Source organism: Gigantopelta aegis, chromosome 8, assembly GCF_016097555.1.
Source record: "Gigantopelta aegis isolate Gae_Host chromosome 8, Gae_host_genome, whole genome shotgun sequence".
Lineage (NCBI taxonomy): Eukaryota > Metazoa > Mollusca > Gastropoda > Neomphalida > Peltospiridae > Gigantopelta > Gigantopelta aegis.
The window spans coordinates 15,340,883-15,360,158 of NC_054706.1; the positions used below are offsets into that span (position 1 = coordinate 15,340,883).

Consider the following 19,276-nt stretch of genomic DNA (forward strand, 5'->3'; position numbering starts at 1 on the left):
AGCTAATTAATTCATAGGTAAAATAGAAAATGCAGACACCTTTATATTTTATGCATTTAATTGTAAATTATTTGTTCATAAATAATAAAATCATATCCTTTAAGTTAATGCCAATTTATTGTATTCATTCTGGTGTATAAAAAGTGGTATCTACAATTAAATGAATTTCTTTTAATACTTTTTAGCTGTTACCTGTGGGAGACCTGGCGATGTTGCTAATGGTGTCATTCACAGCAACAGATCAATATTTTATTTTGGGGAGACAATCGACTTCAGCTGTTCATTAGGCTGGAAACTGAGTGGAACAAGCAGTCTAACCTGTGCTGCTGATAGGAATTGGAATAGTTCTCAACCTGTTTGTCAAGGTAATACTATATTAATTAATAAGACTTTTAAAATTAATTTAAAAAATTGTAGTTGTGTATATATAGTTATGGGTAATTTTAGTACCTGTTTTGCAACTTGTTTATAAAATACCAAATTATTCTATAATTATGAATATTATTTTAAAGTGTTAAAAAACAGGAGAAAAAGGAGATGTTTGTCACATTACGTACTGGTAAGATTTTAAGAAAGACAATAAAAGTAAATATTTTGATGCACTTAATTTTTTTGCAATTAGTACATACCTCAAACAGGTGATTTTGTGGGAAATAAATATGTGTTGGCCCAAGAGAGAAAAGAGAAATATTTCTTCTTTTTTTTTCTTTAAAAATGTATGTTTACAGTATAAGTATTGTGCATAGACAACAGATAATTGCAACATCCTGAATACAACTAAAAGGTGAAGGAAGGAAGGAAATGTTTTATTTTATTTACGGTTATGTGGTGTCAGACATATGGTTAAGGACCACACAGATATTGAGAGAGGAAACTCGCTGTCGCCACTTCATGGGATACTCTTTTCGATTAGCAGCAGGAGATTTTTTATATGCACCATCCCATAGACAGGATAGCATATACCATGACCTTTGATGTACCAGTTGTGGTGCACTGGCTGGAGCGAGAAATAGCCCAATGGGCCCACTGACGGGGATCGATGCAAACCGACCGTGCATCAAGTGAGCGCTTTACCACTGGGCTAAGTCCCACCCCTCTGAAAGGTGAATGCTATTTGCAGTGTAAAGAGGAATAACTGTTGTGGAGACTAACCTGGCTTTTGTGCCAAAATAAATGTGATTAAATCCTTGTCGTTACCCCAGAAGAAATTGGTCTAAACTGTTTCAGTTCAAGAACATCGACATGACAGTGTTTATACAAGACACATATTTTAATTAAGTAACACTTCCAATAGACTTCTTTCTCATTCCACTGCGCATGTGCCTGTTGCAGAGTTTCACGTAGAAAATGATTTTAATGTTCTGCAAGTACGAGGGTCGGCACATTTTGTAGGAGGCCTCCAAACAAAAATGCATGCTTGCGGCTAGGTTGTTACAAGGTTGTTACAAGGTAGTACAAGCAATGCAAGCTATTTGCAAGCTAACATTTAGCTCGCGTAAGGTAGTCAGTATTTCTGCAAGCTTGCCGCATGCATGTTTTCATTTGTGAAAGCATGCGCAAGCTTGCTGCATGCATATCTTCAACTGTGCAAGCTTCCCGCAAGCATGTTTTCATTTTTGCTAGCTTGCTGCAAGCATATCTTCAACTGTGCAAGCTTCCCGCAAGCATGTTTTCATTTTGCAAGCTTGCTGCATGCATATCTTCAACTGTGCAAGCTTCCCGCAAGCATGTTTTCATTTTTGTAAGCTTGCTGCATGTATATCTTCAACTGTGAAAGCATGTCTACACTTGTGGAGAAAAAGCTACGTCCAAATCATTTTCATGGTTATTTTTTTTTAATTCATAACTTCTCATATGATTTATCAAATTCAGTGGGAACAGTGGCTAAACAACCAAACAGATACAGATACAGAAACATGATACAGATTTAGATAGTATTTACAATAATAATTAAAACAAAATTAATATTAATACATACGAATGATAATACAATATGGTTAAAACAGAATCATCTTGTAATAATTGGATTTTCAATTGGCCCCAAAAATAATAACATATGCATGGCCATGAGAGGATGACATGGGCCATGTTTGGTTGAAATAGCCTGGTGGAATTTGAGAAGATGTTGAAAATGTCTGAGCCAATCAGAGGCCAGGGTGGCCATCTTGGATTTTGAATCAGCCACAAAAATAACAACACTTAGTAAGACATGAGAGAATCATTTGAACTAAGTTTGATTGAAACCTGCCTGGTGGACCTTGAAAAGAAGCAAAAAAATGTCTCTGTCAATCAGAGGCCAGGGCAGCTATCTTGATTTTAAATCTGCCCGAAAAATAACAAACTTGGTCAGGGCCATGAGAGGATCATTAGGAATACATATGGTTTAAATTTGCATGGTGGAACTTGAGTAAAAGTTAAAAATGTCTCAGTTATTCAGAGGCCAGGGCGGCCATCTTGGAATTTTTATTGGCCTGAAAAAGTAACAACACTTGGTCAGGTCTATAAGAGGATCATTTGGACCAAGTTTGGTTGAATCCTGCTTGGTGGAACAGGAGAAAAAAGAAAACAAGAAGAAACAAACAAATGACTTAATTACACCACAGTGTGGATCTCCAGATAGTGGAGAAATATAACATAAAACAAGAAGAAGAAGAAGAATATAGGACCAGGAGCTTTTTAGCATATTAGTTTAGTCAAGACTATCCCACATAAATGGAACATGTCTATCAGACAGGTAAACTAATTTTGTAGCCTAAGTATCTGACAACATGTAGCACCTATTTTTTTGTTTTAACTGTTTATGTTTTTCACTTTAAAACCATTGTTGTTTTTTTAAAGAATTATACAAGATGCAAGATGGCTGCCACTGATGCAAGCTTGTAGGTAGATCGCCGCAAACTTGCAGGAAGCTCGTCGCAAGCATGCGGGTAGCTCGTCGCAAGCTTGCGGGAAGCTCGTCGCAAGCATGCGGGAAGCTCGTCGCAAGCTTGCAACAAGCTTGCGGGAAGCTCGTCGCAAGCTTGCGGCAAGGTTGTAAAAAGGTTCCAAATACTAGTTTAAACTGAATAAGGTTGCAGGAAGCTCGTCGCAAGCATGCAACAAGGTTGCGGCAAGGTTGCAAGAAGCTCGTTGCAAGGTTGCAAGAAGCTCGTCGCAAGGTTGCAAGAAGCTCGTCGCAAGCTTGCGGCAAGGTTGTAAAAAGGTTCCAAATACTAGCTCGAAACCAGCTATTTATTAAGCTTGCAATTTTTGTTTGGGCGCGCGCCCGGAAGCCAGTGACGTATAAGGGACCAAAACCTTACCGGTTCTGTACAGGACGTTCCTACACAGGGCGGTCTAGTATACTTAGATATGGTGGAAAACACATTAACAGTAAAGAAAATAAATAAATATTTTGTATAGGCTATAAAGAAAATATATGTATATTTCGGATTATACTCAATAAAATATATAACATGTGTGTGTGTAAATATATAAACAAATAAATGTAGTCAGGACGGCTCTGTACAGAACGTTCCTATACAGGGCGGTCTAGTTTTCTCTACTTAGATATGGTAGTAAACAGTAAATAAAATAAAATAAATATATATTTTGTATATACAGAAAATATATGTATATTTTGGACAATACTCAGTAGAATATATATATATATATATATCAGGGGTGGGGAAAAATAAAATTGTCAATTGGTCCCACTTGATGTCATTACGGGGGTGGGGGGGGGGAGGAATTTAAAAAAAAAAGAACATTTAAAAAAACGATATTTGCCAAATAATTTGTTAAAAAATCATAGTGATATTTGTATAGTTTTATCTTGAATCATGAACGCGAAACGATAAACATGAAAACATTTTAAAATTTTAAAAATTAATCACATATGATCAGTGAAAAACCCCACAAATTGTATATATTTTACATAATAGAATAAATAATATAAAAAAGGAATAAAAGTTATGAATTTTGATTCCCATATATGTATAAAAAGTATGAGTATTCAGTACTGTATCCTAAAAATTAATAAAAGATGGCACCGTTGAAGCGTTTGACAGCCTGAGCTAGCACATGTTTAGACGAAGAGAGTAATAACGTCATCACTGATTGGATGAAATTTGACCTCTACTAGCTCTTGAGATAACAGTACATGTAGCTGTTCTGCTTACTCCCACTTGACTTTTGTTAATTTTAAAATCCTTTATAATTATTGGATACACTACATTGAACAGTCAACATTAAATACATTTATAGATTATTTCATTATATTTTATGCTATTTTAAGCAGTTTGTATTGCACAGAAGCCTCTTGCTTCAGACTAGGACACTCGACCCGACATAGCTCTGTACATAGGTGTTGACAGGTGTTGATTGTAACCAGTTGCAGATTCTGGGTCCTTTGTTTTAATTGGAGTGTAATACCTTGATGGCTCTCTAAACCAAGAATGGTGCTACTGTTAATGTCTGTGTAATCTCTTGACCGACTCAGCGACTTTGACAAATGTCTAGCCTAGTGGCAGTCGATTGACACTACTGTAGGTCCCACTTCAGAGACTGGCGATATACTTAGGCAGACTTTAAAATCACTAACGTCTGAAACACCAGCCATATTGACCACTATTTATTTATTATTTTAAATCATGCACGAGATACCGATGTCTGGGCTGGCCGGTCCACTTGACCGATAGGAATTTGTTCCAAAAATAGAAATGGACAGGTGCTTCGGACCGACAAGAATGACAAAAGTGGGACCGGAAAATGTGCGTTTTTAAAAAAATAATTTCGGTCTCAGAGATCGAGAATCGGTCCCAGACCGGGAAAAAAGGGCTTTTCCCCACCCCTGATATATATATATATATATATATATATATATATATATATTATATGTTACAGTTAATCTGTATAATCAGGTAATATACATACTACATTCAGCTAATATGTATATTACCTGTTTCACTCAGGTCTGTTATTTCATTCAGGTCTGTTATTTCATTCATCTAGGTATGAAAAAAAAAATCATCCGCAAACTTATGTGAGAACGGCTTCGCCGATTCACACAGTTTATGGATGATTTATTTTGTTCATACCCCAATGAACGTAAAAGAAATAACAGAAACTCCTTAAATAATAATAATAATAATGTATAAATATATATAGAGTGATGACGGCTCTGTACAGGACGTTCCTACACAGGTCCGTCTAGTATTTTATATACTTAGATATGGTGGAAAACACATTAACAGTAAAGAAAATAAATATATTTTGTATAATACTCAATGCGTTCGTGTTGACACTGTATAAAAACGTGTGTATGGGTAAACAGAATGGCACCTACCTACAACCACCCCACCTCAAATCCCCCCTTTTTAAATTCCCATTTTATGGATATACATGTAACAGCATAAAATCTTTTTTTTTTTTACTTTTCCCAATTAGATAGACACTAAGAAAAATGCAACAAAACACATTCTGATATATATGTATGTATGTGTGTGTGTGTAATTTATGTATATATGTGTGTGTGTGTGTGTGTGTGTGTGTGTGTTTGTGTGTGTGTGTGTGTAATGTGTGTGTGTGTGTGTATATAGATATAGATATATATATGAAGAGTTCAGGTGCAAAACGCGATATAAACCATTTTTTTTCTAGTTTTTAGTTAAAGCCATTATTGTATGTCAGTAAAGGCTAATCGTAGGCCCGCTGATTTGCTGCAAAACGTGATTGATCCTTATGAAATTGTATTGGATAAGTCCCGGGTTTTTTGTAATCAACACGTGATATACACCAATAATTTTTTATTTTTTTTACTGAAAATGGATATATCGCGTTTTGCGCCTGAACTCTTCATATCTATATATATATATATACAGTCGAACCTGTCTATGGCGGCCACTCGTGGGACATGACAAAAGTGGCCGCCATAGAGAGGTGGCCGCCGTATGCAGGTCATATATAAGTCCGAATGTTTTAGGATACCCTCTTATCAACTGCGTTTAATGACCACCGCCGATGACTAGTACATCGCACCGTTAATCCAGATTAAAAACATTTGTTCATTAACAAACACAGCTAAGCGACCGACGACCTTTAAAGGACCGCTGTTTATCAAGCCAATTGGTTATATTAACAAAAACATCTTATGGTTTTTTTCACGATTTCCGACAATTGTGGCCGCGATAGCAGGTTCATTTTCGCTTTTTTATGACAAAAGTGTGGCCGCTGGCCGCGTTGAGCAGGTGGTTGCCATATAGAGGTAAAATATATAGTAAAATTCATTGGGGGACCTCAGGGTGGCCGCCATGGACAGGTGGCCGCCATATGGAGGTGGCCGCGAAGGCAGGTTTGACTGTATACATGTGTGTATATATATATATATATATATATATATATATATATATATATATATATATATATATATATATACACACACATATATACACACACATATATATTCTCTCTCTCTCCCTTTCTCTCTCTCTCTCTCCCTTTCTCTCTCTCTCTCTCTCTCTCTCTCTCTCTCTCTCTCTCTCTCTCTCTCTCTCTCTCTCACTCTCTCCCTCTCTCTCTCTCCCTCTCTCTCTCTCTCTCAAATATATATATCGATCGATGCCATAACCTATGGAATCTGTCAAATGTTTTGTTTATACTTTTTATGAGATAAGTCTTTTAATCTGGCATTATGAAAACCCTCAGATACAAGTCACAGAGACTTTGTCCAAGTTGTTGCACTGCTTTTTAATTTGAACCATTCCGCTGTAAATTTCAGCGGACCGTTTTTCTCGGCCGTTATAGCATCTAATTCGAAATATGTACATGTTACTTGCCACAGTAGCTACTCAAGTCGCCCATAAAAACCTGTCTGTCACGCCCCACCAATTTGTTATTAACCGTGATGGAGACTATTTCGTCAATGGACGTTACTCTTCGCACGCATGCACAATAGGAATGTGAAAGTAGTCTATTGGTAATACATGAACCTGTCATTTTTTTACTGTATATACTAGCTCTCCCGAACACTGTACTACATGGAATTACCGAAGTGAATCATGTGACTTTTAATCAAAATAATCAGACCAGTCTAGTAGAAGACTTGATTGGGATGCATATTTAGAATTCTTGTTTCTCAATTACAAAGTTTATTTAACGTGTATATTTAGGTATGTATTAAGCTGGTATTCAGTATGATGGTAGAATATTATGCAATGTTAACTGTAATAATTGCCTAAAACAATTCTTACCTCTTTTTTTTCGTATACATGTATATATTTTATTAATAGTCCCCTACCATTTCAGTCGTAGGGGACCATATATATATATAGTTATGTCTCCGTCCTTCTGTCTGTCTGTCTGTCAGTCCATCTGTTCCACATATAGTTTTTTGGATGTTTTTTTTTTTTTACAATGCCTTGAGATATATATTGAGCTGAAATTTTGTGTATAGATTTACCATATACTATTACAGATCAAATTTGACTTTCACAGTGATTTGTCCATTTTTGACAGAGTTATGGCCCTTGAACTAGGGTGATATGAAAATTTGTTTTTCAGAATTTGTTGAACCCGGTACTCAGAATGTTTATTTAAAAAGTGCTCCACAAACAACTGTTTTGTCATGTCAGTTATTGAGATTGTATGGTTTCATTTTTAAATTTCCCAAATTAAAATAGTATGGTTTTCGAGTTATGGTGGCTTTTGAGAACTATAGGATTACTATCTAACATACATCTACATGTAGCTGATGAAAAGAAGTATTATACACAGCATACAAAATATATTTATCTGTGCTATCGTGGCTGATGAAAATAAGTATTATACAAAATATATTTTAGCTCGACTATCATGGCTGATGAAAATAAGTATTATACAAAATATATTTTATCTGTACTATCATGGCTGATGAAAATAAGTATTACACAGCATACAAAATATATTTTAGCTCGACTATCATGGCTGATGAAAATAAGTATTATACAAAATAAAGCTCTACTATCATGGATGATGAAAATAAGTACAAAATAAATTTTTTAGTTCTACTATAATGGCTGATGAAAATAAGTATTACACAGTATACAAAATATATTTTAGCTTGGCTGATGAAAATACATGTAAGTATTACACAGTATACAAAATATATTTTAGCTCTACTATCATGGCTGATGAAAATAAGTATTACACAGTATACAAAATATATTTTAGCTTGGCTGATGAAAATACATGTAAGTATTTTACTCTACAGGCTGATGAAAATACATGTAAGTATTACACAGTATACAAAATATATTTTAGCTCTACTATCATGGCTGATGAAAATAAGTATTATACAAAATATATTTTAGCTCTACTATCATGTATGATGAAAAGAAGTATTATACAAAATACATTTTAGCTCTACTATCATGGTTGATGAAAAGAAGTATTATACAAAATACATTTTAGCTCTACTATCATGGCTGATGAAAAGAAGTATTACACAGTATACAAAATATATTTTAGTTCTACTATCATGGCTGATGAAAATAAGTATTGCACAATATACAAAATATATTTTAGCTCTACTATCATGGCTGATGAAAATAAGTATTATACAAAATATATTTTAGCTTGGCTGATGAAAATAAGTATTACACAGTATACAAAATATATTTTAGCTCTACTATCATGGCTGATAAAAAAAAGTATTACACAGCTAGTATACAAAATATATTTTAGCTCTACAATCATGGCTGATGAAAATAAGTATTACACAATATACCAAATATATTTTAGCTCTACTATCATGGCCGATGAAAAAAAGTATTACACAGTATACAAAATATATTTCAGCTCTACTATCATGGCTGATGAAAAAAAGTATTACACAGTATACAAAATATATTTTAGCTCTACTATCATGGCTGATGAAAATAAGTATTACACAGTATACAAAATATATTTTAGCTCTACTATCATGACTGATGAAAATAAGTATTATACAAAATATATTTTAGCTCTACTATCATGACTGATGAAAATAAGTATTATACAAAATATATTTTAGCCCTACAATTATGGCTGATGAAAATAAGTATTACACAGCATACAAAATATATTTCACATCTACTATCATGGCTGATGAAAATAAGTATTACACAGTATACAAAATATATTTTAGCTCTACTATCACGACTGATGAAAATAAGTATTATACAAAATATATTTTAGCTCTACAATTATGGCTGATGAAAATAAGTATTACACAGCATACACAATATATTTCAGCTCTACTATCATGGCTGACGAAAATAAGTATTACACAGTATACAAAATATATTTTAGCTCTACTAGCATGACTGATGAAAATAAGTATTATACAAAATATATTTGTGCTCTACTATCATGGCTGATGAAAATACGTATTAAACAGCAGACAAAATATATTTTAGCCCTACTATCATGGCTGAAATATTCATGGAATTATCTCTTTAATACAAAGTGGCATAATTTTGTTATTTATGATCATATCACAGTCAAATTTGACATGAGTATGTGACAATGTTCTGGCTATGGACTGACGGTAGTGGAGGCGTTTTCGTTACCAAACAGCGTCACACGAGGGTGCTGAAATCAGTACCTTGTGTGGCCACCAGCAGCAGCAATCACTGCACGACATCTCCTTGGCATAGACTGAATGAGTCTCTGAATCTGGGCATGTGGAATCCTAGCCCATTCTTCCTGCAGTGCATGTGACAGTTGCGGAAGCGTCTGAGGCTCCGGGTCATGCTGGTGTACACGTCTGTCCAGTTAGTCCCATAGATGTTCAATGGGGTTGAGATCTGGCGATCTTGATGGCCATGGCAGCACATTAATGTTCTCATTCTGTAGGAAATCCATTGTTACACGTGCTGTATGCGGCCTGGCATTGTCCTGCTGAAAGGTTCATGATCTCTTGATCCAAAATGGGAAGTATGTTACGGCAAAGAATTTCATCCCAGTAGCGTATAGCTGTCAGGTTGCCTTGTACGAACACAAGTTCACTTCTGCCGGTGTATGAGATGGCTCCCCACATCATGACACTCCCTCCACCGAATCTGTCAACTTGGGCAACATTGCATCTGTTCGTCCATCACGCGCTGTAGAGCAGGAAACGTGACTCGTCGCTGAACCATACTCGCTGCCAGTTTCCCAAGTTCCACCCTTGTACATTTGTGCACCAGCGAACACGTAAATGTCGATGTTGACGTTGCAGGATGGGGCCAACATATGGTCTCCTAGCCTGTAAACCAGCTTCTCGAAGTCGGTTCTGAATGGTTTGTGCCGACACCCTTGTCAAACCAGGTATGCGTCCAGCAGTGTTCATTGCTGTGGCAGTTAGGTGACGCAAGTGCAGAACCCGGATGTAGCAATCTTGTGCTGCAGTTGTTATGCAAGGTCTTCCACTTCTGGGCCGGTCTTGAGCTGATTGAAACTGCTGGTACCTGTCCCAGAGACGTGAAATGGTGCTCTGATGGACATTCATGTGGCGTGCTACTGTTGAGTGCGATTCATCTAACTGACCATTTCACGCTGATTTCCTGCAATTGTCGCACAACGTGCATTAAATTTGTTTTTGGGTGCATTTGGGCACGCTGTCCCATTCCAGGAACATTAACAAACATTGTAAAAAAAACCCCGATATTTTGTAAAATCAAACACTTTTCTTCTTTCCCCATCACCTATGCATTTCTTTTTTGACAGAGTATATTATACAACATACATGTACAAAATATATTTTAGCTCTACTATCATAGCTGATGAAAATAAGTATTACACAATATACGAAATATATTTTAACTCTACTATCATGGCTGATGAAAATAAGTATTACACCGCATACAAAATATATTTTAGGTCTACTATCATGGCTGAGTATATATATACATTACACAGCATACAAAATATATTTTAGGTCTACAATAATGGCTGATGAAAATAAGTATTACACAATATACAAAATATATTTTAGGTCTACTATCATGGCTGATGAAAATAAGTATTACACAGCATACAAAATATATTTTAGGTCTACTATCATGGCTGATGAATATAAGTATTACACAGCATACAAAATATATTTTAGGTCTACAATAATGGCTGATGAATATAAGTATTACACAATATACAAAATATATTTTAGGTCTACTATCATGGCTGATGAAAATAAGTATTACACAGCATACAAAATATATTTTAGGTCTACTATCATGATTGATAAAAGTAAGTATTACACAATATACAAAATATATTTTAGCTCTATTATCATTGCTGATGAAAATACTATTATTCAAAATATATTTCAGCAATACCATCTAATATAGCTGATATATCATTGTACAAAATATATTTCAGCTATATCATGTCCCAAGTTGATGAAGGCGGGAACAGATGTCCAGAAAGCTAGAGTACAGAGAATAGTTCCAGACACTGACGTAGGATTTGGTGATGAGGTCAACGTGGAATGTCTGTTGGAAAATGGTTCGCTGATGAACAAGACTCTTTACTGTGAATATGACAACCAGACCAAGTCCTACTCTCTTCAAGGAGACTCTCCTGTTTGTCCAGGTAAAGAAAATTGTTCTTGTCTGTGGGGTTGAAATCGCATCTTAAATCACCATATTAAGAACTTGATGTTCATCCTTATTATTATATATATAATGACCTAGTTTCATCTCATTAATCAGTTAAAACATACTTTGAGTTGGTGCCAGTATTGGGATGTGAACTCGGTACCTAATGGCCTTAAAGATGATAAACTAACCACTTTGGCTGGATAAGATCAGGTGAACATCCATAGTAGGCCAACCAGTCAAAGCACTGCTGGGGAAAATGTACTATGTACTAGCTAGATGAATTCTCAATTATTTATGCTGATTTCTGCTAGAAAATGAACTCTGTTGAGAGATGTCATTAAATTGAAATGACAAAACTAGTATTCATGATCAAGACCGTATCTCTGCACAATAGAGTCAAATGAGCATAACATGGTCACTAGTTTGGACAGTCCAGTAGTTGTCAAAACGTTCATAACTCTTCTCTTAGATTTCCCATCTCCAAAAAAGTCGGTGCTTCATCACATTTTAGTATAATGAAGAATTATTGTTGAGAAATTTAAAATCGAATCTAAGCGGATCGAGTGTCAAGGAGTCCCGACAAAATTGCAAGAGGCATTTGTGAAGTGAACACTGCTTTAAAATAACATAAAATCGACTGAAATAATCTATAATATAAGTTGTAGAAGCATCATGAGGGGTATATGGCTTTTTATGTACCATCTGTGTGTTCTTTTACCCTGAGCCGAAGGCGAGGGGGTAAAAGAGCACACAGAGGGTACATAAAAAGCCATATACCCCGAGAGATGCTTCTACAACGAATTTATCTTGCCGATATGTTAAACCATATAGCCAAATAATCAAAATAACGCCAGACAATAATTGTTAACAATTTATTAACAGAGCCATACCACGCGGACGCGAACGAAACCACTTGCCAGTGACGAAAAATAGTTCCATCGATAAACAAGTTTTTAACTTCAAATGTTTGTAATACGAAATAGTCTGAAACAGATATTAATAAAATTAAAAAAATTGATTGTCAATGTTATTTATAATCTAATTATTGCTTTAGCATTAGTTGGGGTGGCTGGAAACTGTTGTAAATTACAGACGGGGTATAAGAGAATTTGGCTCCCCCCACAGGGGTATAAGGGATTTGTCCAACGGCAAACAACCAATGAGATTAAAGAATTTTACATGAAGGCGAGATAAATGTATTTATTATGGACTATTCAATGTGATAGTAATCTAATAATTATAAATGACTTGAAAATTATAAATGGATTCAACCTTTTTTGTTTGTTTGTTATTGTGATAACTTGAGCTGGTAGAGGTCAAGTGTATGGTTAGCCAATCAGCGATGTCGTTAGTAATCAGTTAGTCTAGACATGTGCTAGATGAAGCTGTTAAAAACCTGAATGGTGTTATACCTGCTCCCTCCCCGCCTGGTCCAGCCACTGGCCATGCCAGAGATGGAACCAGGGGGGGACATGCCTGAACCTTAATGGATATACAATGTAGGCATGTTAAAAATGATCTAAATCTAAATACCTGCTCCTTGTGAGTGTTTTGTACAATAAATTAAATTGCAATTACTGAAAACTCATCCTTTATATAACTTACATTAATTTGTATTTATTTATTCCATTGGGCTAAATGTACACAATTGGATTTTTTTTTTCTTTGCCGATGTGATCAAATTACAGACAAACGTTTTTTTTCTTCTTTTCTTCATGTTTGATGTTTTCCCGTTCGTGATACAAGATAAAAACATACAAACAGTGAAACGCGATTAATATCACCTTTTACAGTTTATGCATATGTATATATACTACTCAAAAGAATTTAAGGGTCAGACGATATTTTCGACATTATTTTCTGAATGTCAGTTATATTAGCTAGACCATAATGTCACGCATGGTATTGTTCCATTTTGACGAAAGTGGGTCTAAGCAACCCATAAATGAATTAAAATCCACTGTCATTGACACTGTCGACTAGTTCTAATGGCGAAAACATGCTTACATTTGCACGTAAATTAGGGCGAAAGCGAAAGGTCTGCTAAGTGCCCATAACTTGCTTTTTCACAAAGCGCTTCATTTGCACGCTTTGCACGTGTATTCCATGTTCCCAATGCTGAATTTCCGTATAATTGGAGCCTTGCGTTCGTGTACGGTGCACACTCCAAATTCGACAATGGTATGACTTCAACTGACTATCGAAGATCGATGAAAGGCTATTGCTTGGCTTCAGGATGGCAATACGCAAAGAAATATTGCTCTGAGACTTGGTGTCAGTCAGAGTGTCGTTGGCCGACTGTGGCAACGGTACCAAGCAACGAATTCTGTTCGAAATCGTCCACGTTCGGGAAGACCCCGAAGCACTACAAATAGAGAGGACCGCTACATCACCAATATGGCTCTACGTCAACGCACAACCACTGCACGCCGATTACGTGACAATCTGCAGACTGCGACTGGAACTCGAGTGTCTGATCAAACCATACACAATCGTCTGAGAGCCAATAATCTACGCTGCTGTCGCCAGGCTGTTCGACCACCACTCCTACCACGTCACAGAACGGCCAGACGTCACTGGTGCACGCTTCATCTGCGGTGGCAACGTGTTCAGTGGGGTCGAGTGATGTTCACTGATGAGTCCAGGTTTAGTCTCCAGTTCAATGACGGTCGGGTTCGTGTCAACAGACGTCCCGGGGAGCGCTTCGCTGACGTTAACGTTAGACAACGTCACCGGTTCGGTGGTGGCAGCGTCATGGTGTGGGGCGGCATCTCTATCCACCACAGGACCCCCCTCTATGTGGTGGATGGCAATCTGAATGGAATCCGCTATCTGAATGAGATTATCCGGCCGTTGGTTCTCCCAGGCCTTCAGCAGATTGGCGGCGGGGCAGTTCTGCAGGATGACAATGCCAGACCCCACCGCGCCAGGGTGGTAACGGACTTTCTCAGACAACAAGGTATCGCCAGGATGGATTGGCCAGCATATTCGCCTGACTTGGCCCCAATAGAGAACGCCTGGGACGAATTAGGCAGGAGAGTTCGGGATAACCATGCCCCTCCGGCCAACCTTCATGATCTGGGTCAACTTCTTATGGCAGAGTGGCAGGCCATTCCCCAAGAGTTCTTCAGACGTCTGATCAACAGCATGAGACAACGATGTGTCGAGCGTATTCGCGCCAGGGGTGGATTCACACACTATTAAACGAATGTTCTAATGTGTAAAATCCATGTTTGACAACCTTCAACTTTGACAGCATGTCATGTGACTTTCTTGTATACAGTGACGTTTATTTGTGGGTTTTTGTAAATATGGAACAATAAATTAAATTTTTGGTGTAGTTTACATCATCAATCTAATACACTCTGAAACTTATTTGGTTATAAATTTTTGACCCTTAAATTCTTTTGAGTAGTATATATATTATTTATTTTAAAAAATCTAATTATTCCTCTTTTTTTGTCTATCCCCCACCCCGTCTTAATGATGACGTCACATGGGACCGATTGACAATTTTATTTTTCCCCACCCCTGCACTGGTGCACAGCAAATCAAGTCAAACTGTAACTTGTAGGTTATGTAAACAATGGGTTACATAGGTAAAAATCTTGTGAACTGACTTCTAGTTGTAAACCTAAGATTTTGAAATATGGTATATGTCAAATAATTTTAACTAAAGAAATAAAAGAAGACAAAAATTCATACCTCAAAGCTTCATAATCCTAGTCTGATCTGAACTTGTTTTATTATCTGCGGCAGTTTATAAATCATTAATTGAGCTAGTCATATGGAAGAGGCCAGTCAGAATATCTCGTCAGCTCATGAAAACAAGAAACTTAATGTTTCAGACCAAGACTGTCCGGTCCACCTTTAAATATAAAATATTTGTGCCTCAGGTGACAAAACTATTCATGTGTTTTTAATAAATGACTGCATTGAAATTGAATAAAATTTAATGTGCCCTAACTTGATTCCATCCAATGTGGTTGTATGTTGCAGTTGTTGATTGTGGTCAACCAGAGAAGATTCCTGGAATGAAAACACCGACTGTGACTGACACAACTGTAAACAGTAGTTTTACCTTTGAGTGTACAGAGGGAGCAACGAAAAGTGGGCTGTCATCAAATGGAAGTCAGTCTACTGTCACTTGCCAAGCAAACGGCAGGTGGGGATTTGGAAACCTCACATGCGAAGGTAAGTAATATTTTAGTCCCCCACTGGTCAAATTGGAGGGTCTATAGGTTTTCATCTCAGACCTTCTGTCTCTCTGTCTGCACAGACAGTCCCAGTCCATAAAATTTGGCCGCGAAGATTTTGTCATTCGTCTTTCGGTTATGCAAAACCAATATAAACATAAACAATGGATCGTTCATGCAAAGGCTGTAATTGTTCGTCAGAAATTCTAAAAAGACGTGTTAGCAAATTTGATCACTGTTTTTGGAAGATAATAATAATGCATGATTACTGTGGCCCATTAACATTTCATTTTCATTTGTATATGAGCTACTGAAGAAAATTGTTCGTGTAAACACTAAATCCACATGAACGGTTGTCTTAAAAATTCAAATTTCAAGTTGACTTTCATGGCGATTTACACATTTTTCACAATTATGGCCTTTGAATATAGCTAGGATATACGAAAAAAAACCTCCAGACCTTTTTTTTAGCAATACCTTAAAATATTGATCTGATATTTTGTGTATATATAGGTTTATCATGTACTGTTACAAATCAATTTACCCATTTGTGACAGAGTTATGGCCCTTGAACTTGAATAAAATTGGGCCCAGTAGAGGACATTTATTGCTTTAGCAATACTCTCAGAATGCTTGTTATTATTTTTTTTACTTATTTTTTTTTCCACCTTTATCAAAAAGAGATATACTTTGTTTTAACACAGCTGCTTTTGAAGATATTAAATAATGTATAGTAAGTGCTGATAATCTCAAGGTTATATAGGTGTTGGATGGTGAATTAAGCCCAAATATTTGTTAATTTGTCAGCTGTTGGATTTCAATGTTGAAATTAATAGTTTTATTTCATAATTTAATCTATCATTCATCTCTCTAGACATATTTGGCACAATTCCCCAAATTTAAAATAACACTTTTTCGCTTTATTGTTCCAGATATTCTCTGCTTTTTATTCTTTCACTTTTTTAACCCCACCTGACTGCATTGGTAAATATGTGTCTGATGAGAGGATACAAGTAACTTATCTAAATTTGTTTTCTAATGATTATTTTGTTAATTTGTTTTTTAATTATTATTTTGTTAATTTGCTTTTAACTTATTATTTTGTTAATTTGTTTTTTAATTATTATTTTGTTAATTTGGTTTTGCCAGCTGCTCGCTGCTCTGATCCTGGTACACCTGGTGGAGGGACACAGATCGTTGACGGTTACGAGGGTGGTCAGTCTGTCTCATATAACTGCACATGGACTGGATATACACCCGATCCACCTGAAGCACTCTTCTGCATTATTAGAGCAGATGGAACTGTTTACTGGAATGGAACCATGCCAAGGTGTAAAGGTAAACAGAACTTCTGTCATTCTTTTTATTTATCAGAACAGTTAACTAATGCAAAATGTTTCTTGGTGGTAGGGCATTCATTGGAGGCATGACATAGCATCTGTACCTGTCTGATGAGACCCTTGTGTACCTTCCATTGAGATGAGTATAACAATGTTTATGAGGTTACAACTTGCATCTTTTCTGAGGTGTCATTAAACATTCATTCATGCATTCTTTTCTTCAGTTTGGTTGTTATCATATGAATTCTTTCTATTTTAGATACAACACCTCCACAGTTTACAAACTGTCCAACTAGTAATATATCCATCGACAGTTTGGATGTTCCAGGCTTTGTTGTACCAGATGCCCAGGACAACTCTGGACTGGTGGTATCAATAAGTGTAAATCCTCAAAACTTTGATCCATGGAAGCCAGTCAAAGGTGCAACTACAGTGACCTACACGGCTACTGATGGAGAAAACAACACTGCTGACTGCATAATTCAGATTATACTTAAAAGCAAGTATTGTTAATGTCTCCTTTTGTATGTAGTTAGAAGACCTGTTAACTTGATTTGCTTGTTTCACAGCAAATAGTGCTGATATAACGGTACTGACACACATCATTGTGATTTCAGAGGCAGTATATGTTATCAGTTAAAATACTTTTTTGTGCAGGTATGTGACCTTACGGCTCTATAGAATATTCCAATCAGTTGGTGAAATTTTACAACCAAATATATAAAATTATTATAACATTTCTTTTAACAATCTAGATTTATAACAAATGTGATTCACCAGTAGTATAAACAAATAATTATTGCTAAATTAAACCCTAGATAGTATTATTGTGTATTTAAAGTAGTGGAAATCCCCCTCCCCCCATATACCAGGACTCATCCTGGATCAAAAATACCTGTAGCAAAAAAATTAGCCAAATGGAATTTTTATTAGCCATAATGAAAATGTTTTAGCCAAAATTGTTTTGTGCAGTACTGTATAGAGTATTCATACATGTATATGAATATGAAAATACATCTTTTTCAGCTAATTGTGTACAAACTGGAATAAATCTGAATAACAGAATCGTATTTCCTGATCAAAATCAAAGACAGTAATAGAGTTTGGGGTAGTTAGTTACTTTGAATTTTTATCGGGGGTGGGGGTGGGGTGATGCATTATTTTCAGAATTGGAAGCCAGTACCCCCTGCAACCACCCACTTAGAACTTGGGGCTGCTCTCAGTATGAATATATGCCACTCTTCACAGTCAGCTGAGACCCATATGTCAAAAGACACCGCTGCAGACATTAAACAGTACAATTATAAAGATTGCTATTTAAAGAAATAATGAGCTCTATATTAAAAAATATATATTAGCTCTCAAATTTTTATTTGGAAAGAAGGAAGAAAGAAAAAACTACACCCTCCATAAACACCCCTCCCCCTCCCATATTTGTGATATAGTGTCATAACCCTTAGAAGTCTGAGTGGGTATTTGAAGGGGGTACTGGCTTCCAACTCTGAAGATAATGCAATATATACTGAACAGCATTGAAAACACACCACCAGTTGATGATAACAAATGTGAATGGGGCGTATATCAGCATTAAAAATATCAATGAATAAGTACTGTACTACCTTATAGACCATGCATGACAACAAATAACTTACAAAAATGATTACTGCCTGAACACAACATATTGCATGCATAGCATGAAAATCGTAAATTGAATGTGCAAATCGTGCTGATTGGGGCTTAAAAGATGGTCTCTGAAAAGCCACTTTCATTTATAAAGTAGTCTTTGAGGGAACGTTAAACAAGTGATGGCAAGGATGACAGCTGAGGAACGTGAATGTGCTTTAGGCATGCTTCAAGTCGGCATTTCGAGTAGAGTGATTGCACAGCTGTTTGGATGCCACCATTCAACAATCTCCACAGGAGATACCAGCAGACAGGAACCACCAGGGACCGTCCACGTCCAGGCCAACGATGTGTTACGACACCACGACAAGATCACAATATTGTTTGCCTCCATATTCGTGATTGAACGCTGCCAGCTGCCAGGACTGCACCAACTGTTCAAGGTCAATGAGGGGTTATCAGCGCAGACACTGTGCATTGCTGTCTTCGCTCTGCTGGGCTGCGTGGGCTGCGTGCTCAACGACCATGTGTTGGACCAATC

General features: G+C 36.4%; 1 protein-coding gene across 1 annotated transcript in view; it reads left to right on the top strand.

The window, feature by feature from the left end:
- LOC121379501 (CUB and sushi domain-containing protein 3-like) overlaps positions 1–17,625 on the top strand; it is a 78,737-nt gene extending 61,112 nt beyond the window's left edge. Inside the window, exons 11-15 of the mRNA XM_041508145.1 lie at positions 186–365; positions 11,356–11,568; positions 15,576–15,770; positions 16,922–17,110; positions 17,372–17,625. Of these exons, the coding sequence (XP_041364079.1) occupies positions 186–365; positions 11,356–11,568; positions 15,576–15,770; positions 16,922–17,110; positions 17,372–17,625 (1,031 nt within the window). The remainder of the gene's footprint in view (positions 1–185; positions 366–11,355; positions 11,569–15,575; positions 15,771–16,921; positions 17,111–17,371) is intronic.
- The last annotated feature ends 1,651 nt before the right edge of the window (positions 17,626–19,276 follow it).